This window comes from Sarcophilus harrisii, chromosome 2 (genome assembly GCF_902635505.1).
Source record: "Sarcophilus harrisii chromosome 2, mSarHar1.11, whole genome shotgun sequence".
NCBI lineage: Eukaryota > Metazoa > Chordata > Mammalia > Dasyuromorphia > Dasyuridae > Sarcophilus > Sarcophilus harrisii.
The window spans coordinates 561,515,525-561,531,814 of record NC_045427.1 but is presented as its reverse complement, the minus strand read 5'-3'; the positions used below and the strand labels follow the sequence as shown (position 1 = coordinate 561,531,814).

The following is a 16,290-nucleotide window of genomic DNA, read 5'->3' as shown; positions in this document are numbered from 1 at the left end:
AAGTATTTTTTTAGTACTGTCTATGTGATAATTAAAATAATTACTCAATTACTTCTTGGTATAGCATATCTGAATTTTTGTACAGCACATTTTCTTAAAGCAAAGGATACTTTCATATAAATTCAAATTTCATTTAAAAATAAACATTCTATGTTGGTATACATTTCTTTTAGAATTATACTATACTAAAGAATTATACATGAAATTATGAACCAAATATTATCATATCAAAATCCTTACTCCAAAGAACAAGGAAATGTTTAGAGATTGGTCTGTGTTGGTCTATTTCTATGGGACTTCTCTAAAGACTAAAGAAGCCTTTTCCCCTCCTTCTTCCTTTCCTTTGCCCAAAAGGTCAAAGATAAGGAGAGATGTCAGTAATGGAGCTCTGTGTCCTACATCTTCCCAGTCCGTTAAAATGTAAATTAGAGAGGAATGGCTGGTTCCCTCTGGCCCCAGCTCAGCACGGCTGTGTATCAACCTTGCTTCTGCAGCACTCACATCCGTCAGTCGTCCTCGCCTCCATGTGTACAAGGTCAGGCTCCTTATCCAAGCCTGTGACTGACCTAGAGAAGAAAGAGAGTATTTGTGAGAATGAGCCAAAAATAAGACCATGTCTAAAGCATACAATTCTCTCCTTTTGGGAAAATTTGGTCAAATCTACCAGATAGCAGAGGTACACATCACCAAGTTCTGAAGTTCTACAAAATGGACTGTTCTTTACGAAAGGAGCAAAGTATGATATGGTCCTTTGAAACTTCTTTGTGTTGTTACTGTGATGTAATAAAAAGGGCATTAGGTTTAGTGTCAAAAGACCTATGTTGAATATCAAGATTTAACCACTATGCTCTATGAAATATCTATCTCTCTAGGATTCAGTTTTCATATTCATAAAATGGCAGACTAAATGTTAGCACCATAAGGAAAGTATTGTGGCTAAGCTATAGGGAATTGAAAGACTGCTTATGTCAGGGGGAATAGGAAGGGTCCCATCAGACTTTTCCCAAGCTGGGGGGAGGCACAATGCAAATTATTGTGGAGAGAAATAACAATTTCTGGGACTAGTCCTTTTGATGATCTTTGCAGGGATTCATAGAGTTGGGTGAGAGAAATGCAGAAACTTTTTTTATAGCAGAGTTCCAAGGCAACAAAAAATTTTCCAGTTGCATCTGAGTATATATGTTTCTAGGAAGGCTCCATATACATGACTATAATGCTAAACTACTCAAAGTCTGATGCCCATAGACCATCACAGAGATCTAACAAGGACGTATCTATGCAACAAGGCCAGTATAAACTGTTTTCTCATTCACATTCTGAGCCTTTCCTCTCTTCCAAAGGGCATATCAAATATCAGAGGTTTGAGGACACCAAGCATCAGTGGTTATGAGATTCTGGGAATTAATGTGCTTATTTATCTCTAGTGATGTTGTAATGATAGAATGAGAAAATAATTGGTAAATAACTTGTAACCCATAAAATAACTTTATAAATGTCACTCATATGCTGCCAGAATAATCATCATTATCATGTTATTATACCACACTTAGCTAAGGGTCACTTAGCTGACAACCTTAACTATCTGGAAGGTGCATTTGGAGTCATGAAGAAAACATCAAAGGTTGACAATATATCACAGATGTTTGGAAAGTTCATGCCCTGAAACCAATGCATTTTATTCACAGGGGAACTCCCAAATCCCTCTTTTTAAAATTATGTTTACTCTTTGTTTCTGATACAGTTCTAACATACTTGATTATCTGTTTTCTTAGTACAACTTATATTTGAAGAAGCAAATTTCAAAGGGAATTGCTAAAAGTATACTGATAGTGGGGAAAAAATACAGCTCAGCTGACAGAGATTAGGTGGAAAGAGAATAAAAATGATTTAAATACACACAGACACACACAAAACTAAAAAAAAAAAAATAAAACAAAAAAACAAAAACAAAAACATAGCAAACTGGGACCATTTTAGCCCTGAAACTGGAATCAGAAAGATTTGAGTTCAAAACTTGCCTCAGATTCTTCCTAGCTGTGTAACCTTATGTGAGCCATTGAACTCTAGCAGTCTCAGTTCAAAAAGGAGATTATAATAACACCAGGGTTCTGACTATTGTTGTAGTCATTGTTATTGTTATTTACTTCCTGGGCAAATAACTCAATAAAGTATAATCAGCTCTAAAAGCATCATATTATTGAGTAAAATATAAGCATTTGCTAATACATTTAGATGGATGATACTGATTCAGCAAAATTAGTTATATTCAGTACTCTGTTTAATAAGGCTGAGATTTCTTTAAAAAATCATTTGGACACTTAATATTAACTTTTTTCAAATAGACTTGTGTTATTCACAAAATTCATATATTGAAAAAAACATTTCCTAAAGGTGTATAATAATGATGATCACCTATATGAAACTTTTCACTTTACAAACTCTTTTATATCTATTATCTCATTTGTTCCTCATAACAAAAAACAGAAGTAGAACAAGTATCAGAATCATAAAAGAATGAAATCTTATGGGCTTTAGAGGTACAGTTAAGTCCTTACTTGAAGCAAAAAATCCCTCCTGAAACATCCTGTCAAGTGTTCATCTATTCCTAAACTGCATATATCCTGTACAGATATCATTATTGCCACCATATATTCAAGAAAAATAGAATTCAGAATGCTTAAGGTATTTGTCCCAATTCATGCAGTAATTTAGGAGCAGAAATTGGGTTAGATTCCCAGCCCCAAAACACAGTTGAGGGAATTAATGTGGAAGGACTTCCAGTTATCAATATCGTTTTTTTCCCTGAAACTAGAGACAATCTGGTTGGCGAAGCTGGAGCCAGGCCTGGAGTCAGAAAGACTCATCATTCTGTGTTTAAATCTGCCCTCAGATACTTACTAGATTTGCTTCAATTTCTTCATCTGTAAAATGAGCTAGAGTATTAAGAAACGGCAAACCACTCGGTACCTTTATCACAAAAACCCTAAAAGGGGTTACAAAGACTGGGTATACAAGTGTCAAAACTAAACAAAAAGAAAAACAAAATCTAGTTCACTGGGTCCATTGCACTAATTAAAAGAAACTGAGAGCTAGATTTGGTTTTAGAGGGCAATGATAAAGGCAGTATGATAAGATTGAAAATCATCCAGCTGGTATTGAGTTGGAGGAGATAAGCCATCTCCTTTCTCAAACCAGTAATATCAACTATCTTAACATCTTGTGGGGATGACCAAATTACACACAGAAAGCAACCGGAAAAATCATACAAGGATATCATAAAAATTAAAGCTATAGGCATAGAAAGTTGTGTTAGAAATTTGAGGTGCATTGAGTGTTGTAGGAATGAAGAGGAAAAACCCTAAGGTAGACATCTGGAAAAGGCTTTCTAGGAGGCAGTCTAATTGAAAATAATTTGGGGCATAGGTTGTCTGTGACAAGATACCCATTATTTCAGGAATGAAGGATCTGCTTGGTAGCACAAGAGATTATCCTAACATTCAGTTAACCTGAAATCATTCCTGCCATTTTCTACATCGTCACAAGATCTAGAGCAGAGGTCCAGTGGTCAAAGTGTAGTTCAGAAAATAATACGGGTCTCTGAAACCCTTTCAAAAGGAATACAAATTCAAAATTGATTTTTATTTATAATATGATAAATATCTACATATGTAACCCATATAAAGAAAAACTCTTTAGGTAGATCCTCAAAAAATTTTAATAGCATAAAGCTACTGAGAACAAAAGTTTCAGAACCACTGGCCTCAAATCAGAACCAATTTTATGAAACAGTCAGGTTGAAATGGAACATGAGAAGACATCAAGAATGACACTAAGAAATTATTGTATTGTATTTTAATCCCTGTCAACTGAGAGCTAATAATGAAGGCTCCTCCCCAACTCTTCCCTAATTACTTCCTTACTCCTTAGATCCTACCTGCTCTTGCTTCCCTCCTCCTCTTCCCTCTGACTTTAAAGGTCAGCTTCATTCAAACACATTGCTTAATTATATTTGATTTACATTACTGATCAGAGAAATGCAAAAAAAAAAAAAAAAAAAGACAATTCTGAGATACCGCTACACACCTGTGAGATTAGCTAAGATGACAGGAAAAGATAGAGACGAATGTTGGAGGGGATGTGGGAAAATTGGGACACCGGTGCATTGCTAGTGGAATTGTGAATGGATCCAACCATTCTGGAGAGCAATTTAGAACTATACTCATAAAGTTATCAAATTGTGTATACCCTTTGATCCAGCAGTATTACTACTAGGCTTAAATCCTAAAGAGATAATAAAGAAGGGAAAGGGACCCATATGTGCAAAAATGTTTGTGGCAGCTCTTTTCACAATGGCTAGAAAATGGACATTGAATGGATGTATATCAATTGGAGAATGGCTGAGTAAATTATGGCATATGAATGCTATGGAATATTATTGTTCTGTAAGAAATGACCAGCAGGATGAATACAGAGAGATTTGGAGAGACTTTCATGAACTGATGCTGAATGAAATGAACAGAACTAGGAGATCATTATACACTTCAACAACAATACTATATGAGGATCAATTCTGATGGAAGTGGCCATCTTCAGCAATGAGAGGATCCAAATCAGTTCCAACTGATCAGTGATGAATAGAACCAGCTACACCCAGGGAAAGAACACTAGGAAATGAGTGTGAACCACAACATAGCATTTCCACTCTTTCTGTTGTTCTTTGCTTGCATTTTTGTTTTTCTCCCCAGGTTATTTTTACCCTCTTTCTAAAACCAATTTTTCTTGTGCAACAAGATAACTATATAAATATGTATACATATATTGTATTCAACATATACTTTAACATGTATGGGACTGCCTGCCATCTAGGGGAGAGGGTGGAGGGAAGGAGGGGAAAAGTTGGAACAGAAGTATTTGCAAGGGTCAATGTTGAAAAATTACCCATGCATATGTTTTGTTAATAAAAATCTATAATAATAATTTAAAATTTATATTTGATTTAGCCCATGAGCTGTTTCATGTAAAAGATGGTATATTCTGTGACAGTGATAAATGTCTCATGAGTTCTTCACTTTTTAAACCACTCTCCCACTTGGTACTTTATTAATATTATACTTCTTCAGGGCACAGAAAATCCACCTAAACATTTGGGATGGATTTTTTTTACATATTTTATTTTATTTTGAGTTACTTCAGTTATGCTTTGCTCAGAGAGCACGACACCTTCTCTGATGAGGGCACACCACATTGGGTGATCTTATGCCAGTGTTGCCCATTTCACACAATCAGTTCCAAAGTTCCTCAATGAGACCTTGAAACTGTTCTTGCATCATTTCTTCTGTGAACATTTGCCTTGTGTAAATTCTCCATAACATAGTCTTTTAGGTAAGCATTACTTATGGTATTCAAACAGCATGGCCAGCCCATTAGAGTTGACTTCTCTGCAGTAGGATTTGAATGCTTGGTAGTTTAATTCAAAAAAGGACCTTGGTGTTCTGTACCCTAAACTTTCAGGTGATCTTCAGAATCTTCCAAACATAATTTAAATGGAAGAGATTCTGTTTCCTGGCAGGGAAGACTATCCATTCTTAGACTATCCAGGCTTCACATGACTAACTGAAAGATAGGAAACCCCATATAGAAAATTTATTTTATTGGATTTATATAGATTTCTCAATGTTTTCAACTCTTCATTTGGTTTCATGTTAGGGGGAACTCGGTGGCCTGCTTGTGCTCAGAGGATAAGAAAAATCTCTTAGATTTTCAATGAATGAGAAGTTGTTATCATTAGATTTTGATCATCTTGAGGACAGAGATTGTCTTTTGCTTCTTTTTTGTATCCTTAGTGCTTTTCACAGTACCTGGCACACACAGGAATTTAATAAATGTTTATTGACTGACTATTGACTGACAGCTGCAACTGAGTGTTGGAGACCCTTGTGTCTATCTCCTACAAAACATACCTAGTTCCTACAAGAATTGGGGCAATCAGGCCCTGGGTTAACAGATCCAATTTCCCATTGCCTACCCCTGTGCCCTCTGTGCTCATAACTGGATAGATGATAGCAATACAGGCTATGTCTTCTCTCCATATCCTGGCAAAGACAAGGATGCTATTTGTTGTTTCCTCCTGGATAAGTACATTACCTGTGTCTTGCAAGTTGGTGATTAAACCCATTTCACTACCAGAGTTCCATCAGCTGCCCAGCCAAGAGACAGAAGCATCAGAAAAGGATCTAATGGTTTCCAATCATCCAATGGTATCACCAACCATAAATAAGAAGTGTTGGGGATGAGCAGAATAGTTAGAAAAATCAACCTTATAAGGTTGTTATGAGGATCAAAAGAGATATCTGTAAAGAACATAGCATGGGGCCTGGCATAGAGTAGGTTCTATATAATATATATTTTTTATTCCTTCTATAGCCAACTTCAATAAAGTCCTTTGAAACCTATTCTATCCTTTTTAGCCTAGTCAGCTCATTGATGTCTCTAGACTCTTCTGGCAGGAATGAGAGGGTGCTAACATCTCCCTTACAAGAAGTTTTCTGATGGTCACTAGGATGTCAGGTCAGAGCCATAGTCTCAGAAAAGGACAAAGTAACCTGATTCAGTGTTATGAACAAATAGCTCCCAAATAAAGAACTATAAACTATTAACCACATGAAAGAATAAAAGAAATGTCCATTAAAACATCAAAGTTTCATCTCACGGCCAGAAAATTGGCAGAATTAACAAAAAGGAAGGAATAATTGATGCTGGAAGGGATGTGGAAAAACCAGTACATTACTGGTAGAGCTATGTATCAGTACAATTTTTCAGGAAAACAATTTAGAATTGTGAAAAGAAAGTGGCTAAATGTATCTATACTGTTTGACCCAAAGGTTCTATTTGTGAAGTGTATATCACAAGGAGATAAATGACAAAATGGTCCCATAGAAACCAAAATATTTACAGTTGCATTATTTTTTTGTGGCTACAAGAACTAGAAACAACATAGATGCTCATTGATTGGCAGTATGACTAATGTAATAGAGTATTATTATACTATAAGAATGATGCACATGACTAATACAGAGATATATGGAAAGATTTATGTGAACTGATACAAAGTTAGCAAAGACATGAAAACAACATGTAATGTAAAGCAAACATCAATGTAAATAACAGGGTTTGTGAGAATCAGGGAGAGAAAAAAATCAAAAAATAATTAAGTATAATATTAGGAAAGTATATAGAGCAAATTTGGCCTCAAATAAAAGTTATTAGATATGATCTTAACACTTCCCAAACTCCTTTTGCAGAAATGGAATAAGAATTAATATAGGTATAAAATGTTGTATCTAACATTTAACATAAGATATATTTGATATTTTGATTGGTTTTGATGTATTTTGTCTCTTCTTATTTTCATTTTGTGAAAATTCTTTGTTATAGGAATAGCCTTCTAGGAAAAAATATAAGCCATTAAAAACAAAAGTTATATTAACAATATATTTTAAAGATTTGATTTGAGGTTTTTTTCATTAGAAATAATAGTTATTCATAATCTGAGCATCTCAATCTAGTCTCTTGCATACTTGTCATGGTGACATTATCTTTTGCTATTCACATATAGATATGTGAATCTATATCTTTCCCAAAACGTATGGATAAATAGCTTTTATGTCAATGAATGAACTTCTGATTCAGTGGATAACATCTAAAACCCCAAATCCAGAAATCAAAGGAATAGCTAAGGTATGAGCCCTAGATTAGGAGGTATCCTTGACTTCCTATGTATCTGGCATTTTCCATGTTAGAATCTTCTACACCCATGGGTACTCAGACAATGTCAGGTCTCTTTCCCTGTCAGCAACAAAAGGCTAGAGGTTGAGAATGAGAATAAATCAATTAATGTGTAGTTTCAGTCCAGGTATTCCCTCCATAATTCAAAGGTCAATTCTTCTGTCTGTAAATGATCTCTGAGAGTGGCTATTGACATGCACACACAAAAAAACCCAACACTATGTCTTTGGCCAATCAGAGGATGATCCTTTCCAAATCTAGGCTGATACACTACCCCCATACTCAACGTCTTGCCAGTTGGAAGAAATCTGTCAGACTTTGGTGGCACAGTATTAATGAGCTCAATATCTCCACACCAGGATGAGATATTGGAGTAGGACTTTAATAGAAGAATCAATAATAACAATAACAGCACAACTCCAATTACTGATAAGACATGAATTTTCACATAATTTAAACTATTCCCACTAAGAAGAATATATTTTGAAAGTCCTTCATTCCAAGTAGTTTGGCAACAATGAATATTCAGTATGGCAACACCTATTAATACATTTTTAAAAATTTAATGAATTAATGTTATATCTGGTGGTTGTGAACAATAGTTATATTCATTGATGATATTAAATGGAGGGGAAAAGAATAAACATTTTCATTATATCTATGTGTCAGTCATTATATTAAGTGATTTTTACAAATACTAACAGCTTTAATATATTTTGTCAATTTCTCTCAGGTACTTTGGGTTTATACTTATGGTATAGTGATTTGTCATCTGTCACTTTAGAAAGGCTAGTTCTTTATTCCTATATCTCTAAACCTCTATACCCTTCTGGTCTGTCATTCTATCCCACTGACTATGTCTTCTAAAGTATCTAGTAGACAATAAATTTTAATAGCTTTCAGCAACATATTGAAGTTTCAACCACTTCACTGAAGTAATTCAGTGAGTCATCTAGCATTTATCTAGCACCTACTATGTGAAAGATACAGAGCAAAGCATTAGGGATACAAAGGTAGAGGAGATGAGGGTGAAAGGGACTTGATCTTACTTCCAAGAAGCACATGGACTTATGTGGTGGGCAATGTGTAATAAGCTACGTATAAACAAGATACATGTAGGATAAACTGAATGTAGGTCTCAAGGCACTAAAATTAAGGAAGACAGGCAAAAGTATCTTGCAGAAAATGGATTTGGCTGAGATTTGAAGGAAGACAAGGAAGCAAAGTGAAGAAAGAGAGCATTCCAGGCATGGGGGAAGCAAGTAAAGTGCTCAGAGAGAGGAGATGAAATGTCATTTTTGAAGAAGAACAAGGAGGTCACTATCACTGGATATAGAGTACATGAATGGGAAGCAAAGTGTTAGCAGAGTGGCAAGGTGGAAAGATAAATGAAGGCAGGTCATGAATGCATGCTTTAAAAGTCCCCAAAAGTCCCAATTTTATAATTGATCCTACAGACCATGACAGAGAACTACTGAAGTTTGTTGAATTGATAGTAGGGGAGATATATGGTCAGATCTGCATTTTAGGAAGATCACTTTGATAGTGGAGTGGAGAATGGACTGGAGTGGGGAGAGATTTAATTAACAGGTTGTTCCAAAAGTCTGGGAATGGGGTAATAAGGGTTTGTGCCATGATGGTGACAGTGTTAAAGGGAGAGAAAGGGGCATATATAAAAGATATTACAAAGGTGATAGGATGAAGAAAGAAAAGGATGAGTTAAAGAAAAGGAAGAAGAGGTGATGATGATGATGATATATTATTGTATTTCCCCTCCTCCCCCCCCCCCCCACACAAAATAGAGACCCGATCAAGAAGATTGAAATGAATTAGATGCTGGTTAAAGTAGCTACCTTCGCTATTTATGAATGGAAATTATACTGAGGATGTTTCTGTGAGCTTACAGAAGATAAGCTTACTTCATAATGCTTATATTCTAGTACAAAAAAAAGTTAATTTTATCTACATTGTGTAATAGCCTGTAGAATATTAAATAGAAAAGAATAATGGCAGGATACCATTGGGCTCCAGGAATACCTCTCTGAATCCAAACAACAACAAAGATGTGATTAATAAAAATAATTAAATCTATCATTATTCACAGTGTCCCAAAAATCTTAGTACACTTTTAAACTAAAATTTTGATAGTCCTACTGTTGTTGTTCAGTAGTTTTAGTAATATCCAACTTTTCATGACCCCATTTGGGTTTTCTATGATAAAGACACTGGAGTGATTTGTCATTTTTTTCCAGCTCATTTTACAATAGGCAAACTGAGTTAAGTGATTTGTCCAGGGTCACACAGCTAGGCAGTATGAGGCTAAATGAGTCTTCCTTATTGCAAACCCAGTGCTCCATTTATTGTACCACCTAGCTGTCCTAAATAAAACTACATTAAGACTTTTGGGGAACTGTATAAATGGCAGTTTTTATTATTGTTGTTGAGGTTCAGAGAGATATTTTAAATTTAAAACTGTATTAAGACTTTTGGAATATCCTGTGTATCACTTTAGGGTTAACTCTTTACATTGACCAGTTATCTCCTTTAATTCTCACCAACTATATGTGGTAATTATTATAGAAATTTTTATTTACATTTTACAAATAAGGAGATTCAGAGATTAAATGATTTGCCCATTTATCAAGAAGTGAGTAAATATCTGATGCATAATTCAAATTCACTTCTCTGACTTTCAATATTGTTTTCCTTTTAGTAACCATAAATAATTTGTTAAGTTGATTAGGAGATCTTGAATGCCCTTCTTTAATGACTAAATACATTTGATCACATACTTTAAATAATGACAAGTTATGGAATAACTATGCCCTTTTGCTGAAATATTAATTCCAAGAAATTCAGAATTGTGTGCATGTGTGTGTGTGTATATATATATATATATATATATATATATATATACATATACATATGCATATATATATACACATACACACATAATTTATATTATGTTCTATAAATGTTTCTTCCCCATTTGGTTTAAACCAATGTTCATCTAATTGTACTAATGATTTTTTTTATTAATTAATTCAGAAACAGAGTCATTTAAAGTTGATCGACCTTTTACAAAAACCTGTATATTTCAAGAACCTATCCTATTTATGATTTTGGATAATTTTGTGTTTTCCAAATTAGAGGCTGTAGCCAACATAGTATAGGATCTAAGTGAAGATATGGTTAGTAGATAAAAGCTTTTAGGGACAACAAGCTAAGGGAATCATAAATCAAGTCAAAGAACAAATCTTGACTGAGCACCTAATGTGCTACTCAAGATGGAGAATAGATAAGCCAATAGATAAGCTAGATAAGCCATGATCTTTGTCATCAAGTTACTTCCTCTGGAAACAAAACAAATCTGAACACCCAACAAGAGAAAAGGGAAATCATCACCAAGGGTGCATAGCAGATGGAATACATTGAGGGATACTTGTTATGTGCCTTTCTGTAAATGTGATTTTTGTTAACAATAAAAAAAAATTATATGTATGCTCTCTATGTCCAACAAAGAAATATAATTTTCAAATTAGTCAGTTGGTAATGAGTGAAATGACCAGTAGGGAATCGTGAATTTATTGCACAGCTTTGTGGCTGATATTATAGCCGTATAAAACTGTGCAGTATATTACAGCATAGAATGGCAAAAAATTCTTTGTTGGAAGAATTAGGAGACAGAAGACCCAAATTCTACTCCTGATCTTGAGTTCAGTGTGTAACCATGACCTCACTCTCTTTAATGGAGCTCATCCTAATAAAAACAATGGTTTGTATCAGCTGATCCAAAATTCCTCTTACCGTCACTCTAACATTATACAGTTCTGTGAAAGTGATGGAGATGGACACCAGGAATAGATGAAAAAGTGGTGGGAAGATACTGAAATGGAACATCACATTTTTTCCAAAACCAAACGATGAAGATAAAGATGAGGAGGGGGACAGTAGTCTTACCTATAATATAAAATGGCTATAAAACAAGAAATTTATCACTTAATTTATTCTGTGCCTCAGGCAAGTGTCTACAGAACTTAGGTCCAAATTGTCAGTCTGCATTGCTGCAGGTAGTTTCCAGAAAAGAGGTTTCCCCATACCAAGAAAAACAGAGATTTGAGATCTAGACTGCACACACATTCCCCACACATATTAGTTCACATTCATCAGACTCAAAGTGTCTATGCAGCAGGCACAATTTATCAAACGCAGCAGGGGTGGAGGAGAGGTGGGTAGAGGCATCTCAGCAGAGGGAAAGGAGGAGAGAGCATCAATTTTTAAAGTTTGCCTAGAGCATACCAATGGCTTCTCGGTCCTAGCACTTTGGAAAGAACACTGCATCTGGAATCAGAAAATTCTGGTTCCCATTCTGCTCCTGCTGCTTACTATCTATGTGACCTTTGCTAAGTACCACTTAGCCTTCCTGGCTAGCATTCTCCTCATATGTCAAAGGAAGGCAGTTAGACAAGGTGACCTCTGAGATCCCCCAGAGCTCAGGATCAAGGACCCCTGCAAGAAAGACAAGGATGTGACCTTCAGCAAGAAACTTTCTCCCTCTGAACTGATTTCCTTTTCCATGTTTCTTAGCTGATCTTTCAGGTTTTTCTCAACCTTAAAATTCCAAGGTGCTGTGACACTAAAATTCTATGACTCCAAAGGAGAATGTAATAAAGTGTTAGATTTTGTGGTACAGACTAAGATCTACACAAATGTCAGTGAGTTACTCTGAAAACAGAAAGGCCACAGAAAAATGACCTACAAGAAAATCTTTTATAAAAATTCTGGAAGAGGAAAAACCAAAAGGAAAAAGGTGTATTTATGGGTTAAAAATGTATTTATGGGGAAATCAGCTGTCTCTGGTCATTCTAATCAAATGAATGGATGTTGCCTTTTAGCATAGGAATATCATTAATTGTATCCTGCATAAAATGCTCCTCTCTCAGGTTTTGCCACACAGTTAACTGTACAAGACACCATGCTGCAGACTCAGCACCAATGAACCCATCATTAGCTAGTCTCTGTGCTACTGCTCCTGGCTTCAAGTTTCACACACTGGCCTAGACAAGAGAAAATATCTTTGGCAAAATGTTCCTGCCTTTTGGAAAGATGAAATGGATTTGAACAGAGGCTATATGAAGCCCATATATGCCAAATGCACTAGTTTAGGGCTTATCACTTTATACACCATCAGGCACATCATGTCTCCAAAACACAAACCCCAAGTCCAAATGACAGAGAGAAAAAAATGAATATCTGTCCTGTATCTTCTCCCTCTCTAGGTGGCACAGGGTAGATTTCTAGGCCTAGAATTGAAAGCTTAAGTTCAATTGAGGCTTCAAACACTTAATTATCAGCTGTGGGACCTTAGGCAAGCCACTTAATTTCTATTTATCTTTAGTTTCCTCACCGGTAAAATGGGGATATAATAGCATCTACCTCCCAGGGTTGTTGTGAGAATCAAATGAGAAAATATTTCTAAAGTATTTAGCACGTAGTAAATTCTTTAAATTTGTTTTATTGAAGCTTCTTTATTTCCAGAACATATGTATGGCTAATTTTCAACATTCACCCTTATAAAACCTTGTGTTCCAATTTTTTTTCCCTCTCTTCCCCTCACTCTCACCCCCAGATGGAAAATATGTTAAATAGCACATAGTAAGTTCTATAAATATTATCATTTTCCTTATCATCTTCATTATCATCATTTAGTTTTGAAAAAAAAGTAATGCTCTACTTCAATATCTTCCCACCACTTATTCAATCTATTCCCAGTATCCATCCACATCACTTTCACAGAACCATATAATATTAGAGTTATGGTAAACTGAATTTTGGATCAGCTGAGACAAATCACTGTTTTTATTAGGATGAGATCCATTAGAGATACTGGGTAATGGTTACACATTGAACTCAAGACTATGATTAGAATTTGGGTCTTCTGTCTCCCCACTCTCCCAACAAAGAACCTTTTTGCCATTCTATGTTGTAATAATTGCAGTTTTATGATTTATACATAAATGGACATATCACAAAGACTTATATTGCAATATAATAATTGACCAATCACATGTACTTCCCTATAGGCCTCGTAGAGCTAGTTTATTTGATATCTCTAAGAGCAAATTCGGCACTGCCCCAGTATGACTAGAATCATTCAAATGGACATTTATTAGACTATAGCAGGGATTCACAAAGGAAGTAGTGGAACCCTGGGACTATTCAAATTAAACTAGACCAGACACTTTGGAGTTCTCTCCAGGGAACAGTTGTGAATCAGTCAGGGATAGGACTGGATCATTTAATAGGCTTTTTTCCCCTTCTTTAATTTCTTTTATTCAGAAAGTTTGCAAGAACAATTGCAAACTGTACTAAGGGGCAGAGATGAGACAGCAAGTTGCTAAGTGTCCACAGCCAGCTAATTTTCTTTGCTATTTAGAGATTGGGAATCTTCCTTACCATCTCCCATACTCCCCAGCAAAAACTTTTTTCACCTCCAAAAATAATCCTAAATAAAGAATATAAATTGCAATTTAGCGAAACAGTACTAGTTTCAAGCTAATCAACAATCCTCTTGGCACGCTATTTAAATATGAATCTGTTGGCAAGTCCAACCCTTGTTTCCACAACCTTCATCTTCCAGTTTCCTGAAATTATTAAGGAGCTGGAAAGTGTTGTCCCTTAGAAGATCACCTGCCTTTCCAATTTATGATTCACTAAAGATTCATTCAGAATCAGGTATACAGTGGGCATTGGAGGATCAATAAAAGGCACAAACAAAGCTGGATTTGACAATAACACCATCATGTAACTAGGAAAAGTTTGGACAGAAATGGGTCAAGAAAAGATAATCTCCAAATTTTTTTTGACCAACATTGACTAAATCTGACAGCATCAGCTGTAACATCTATTGTATTTATTATGACTTATTTTAACCTCAAAAATAAAAAAATAAAGAAAAAGGTTGGGGGAGAGATTGAGATAAATCATGGCATTATAAAAAGAAGATTTAGAGCTGGAAAAAGTACCACAGTCTAATGACCTCATTTCAAGAAAGTTAAGTCTTGGGCCCAGGGGCCCAAGATAGCATCAAACATGGGATTTGAATTCAGGGTCTGTGACTCTTGAGCTAGTGTACTGCTCTTTCTACTGAACCAAAAAAAAAAAAAAAAAAAAAAGACTCAAACTGCCTGATAGTTTTAAGATTATGCATTAAAACAGCACACCAATCTACCAGCCAGTTGACCTTCTTCCCCTGTTCCCAGAGGAAACAAGTTATGCAAATAAATTGGGTCCAGGCTAGTTCCTCCAAGAATCTGAAATTTGCCTGACAGGACACTTACTTTCTTGCTTCCTCTAGTCATCTCATGCATGCTCTCGTTAATGATCAAGGAATTATACTAAACTCATTCTGCTCAGTTGACTTTGGGATATTCTGGAAGACCAGGGGAGGAAGTTCCAATTTGTTCTCTCACAGAGAATGAATTCTGCCTCATATAACTGCTGACAAATTACCATTTTTACAGGGTTTGTTAATTTCCAATGAGCAAACTGCACATCAGATATCTCTTTTATTCAACAGATGCTCCTGAGCTAAACAAATGGTTCTTGTTTAACAAACATGGAAACATCTTGTCGAGTTTTGCCAAAGATCCTATTCTATTTAATCACCCAGGGTGAATCCTATTGTTTGCTGTGAATACCAGCACCCTATTCTTCCCCCTTCACTCTCAAAAGGTTTGGGGAAATTGGTTGTGTTTATGTAAATTCACGTCATGTAAAGGTAGTGAAAAGAAGAGATTTAGAATAAAAAGGACATGGATTATCATTCTTGCTTGACCACTTTGTTCCTTTTTTGAATCTCAGTTTAAGGTCCTTCTTTATTTAGACTTGATCTGTGTGTCATATACATCTACTCAAGTCAGAAACACAAAGCACTGCTGAAGCCTGCAGCATAACTGAAAGCAACAATATCTCATTAACAATGCCTATCATAGAGCAGGAAATATTAAGAGTTTGCCTTTGTTAATCAGGAAGGGGAGAGGCTAGATAGAGCAGGGAGTTCTAGATTCCTATCATCCCATGTCATTTGGGAAAGGAGGAATGTGACATGTTTGATATGTGGTGACTGGGTGACCCAGGACTTAAATAAATGCCTTTGACCAGAATGCTTTTAAAGCTCTGGTTTGCTATTTAACATGTATAGGACTGCCTTGCCATCTGGGAGAGGGAGTAGAGGGAAGGAGGGGAAAAATCGGAAATGAGTGTAAGGGATAATGTTGTAAAAAATTACCCTGGCATGAGTTCTGTCAATAAAAAAAGTTATTAAAAAAATAAAGCTCTGGTTTGATAAGATAATTTTCAAATCCCCCTGAAAAATAGAATTGAGGCAAAAAAGCAACAGAGAAGAACTTTCAGGGGGAGGATTTGCAAGGCTGTAAGATGTAAACTGACCACTGTCAAGCCCAATAATAATGATCATTCTGCCAATTGGTGTAGCACAATAAT

At 35.5% G+C, this 16,290-nt stretch overlaps 1 protein-coding gene across 1 annotated transcript in view; it reads right to left on the bottom strand.

Moving 5' to 3' along the window:
* Nucleotides 1–16,290, bottom strand: part of SORCS3 (sortilin related VPS10 domain containing receptor 3) — a 694,786-nt gene that overhangs the window by 203,986 nt on the left and 474,510 nt on the right. Inside the window, exon 6 of the mRNA XM_031955808.1 lies at nt 502–566. Within this exon, the coding sequence (XP_031811668.1) occupies nt 502–566 (65 nt within the window). The remainder of the gene's footprint in view (nt 1–501; nt 567–16,290) is intronic.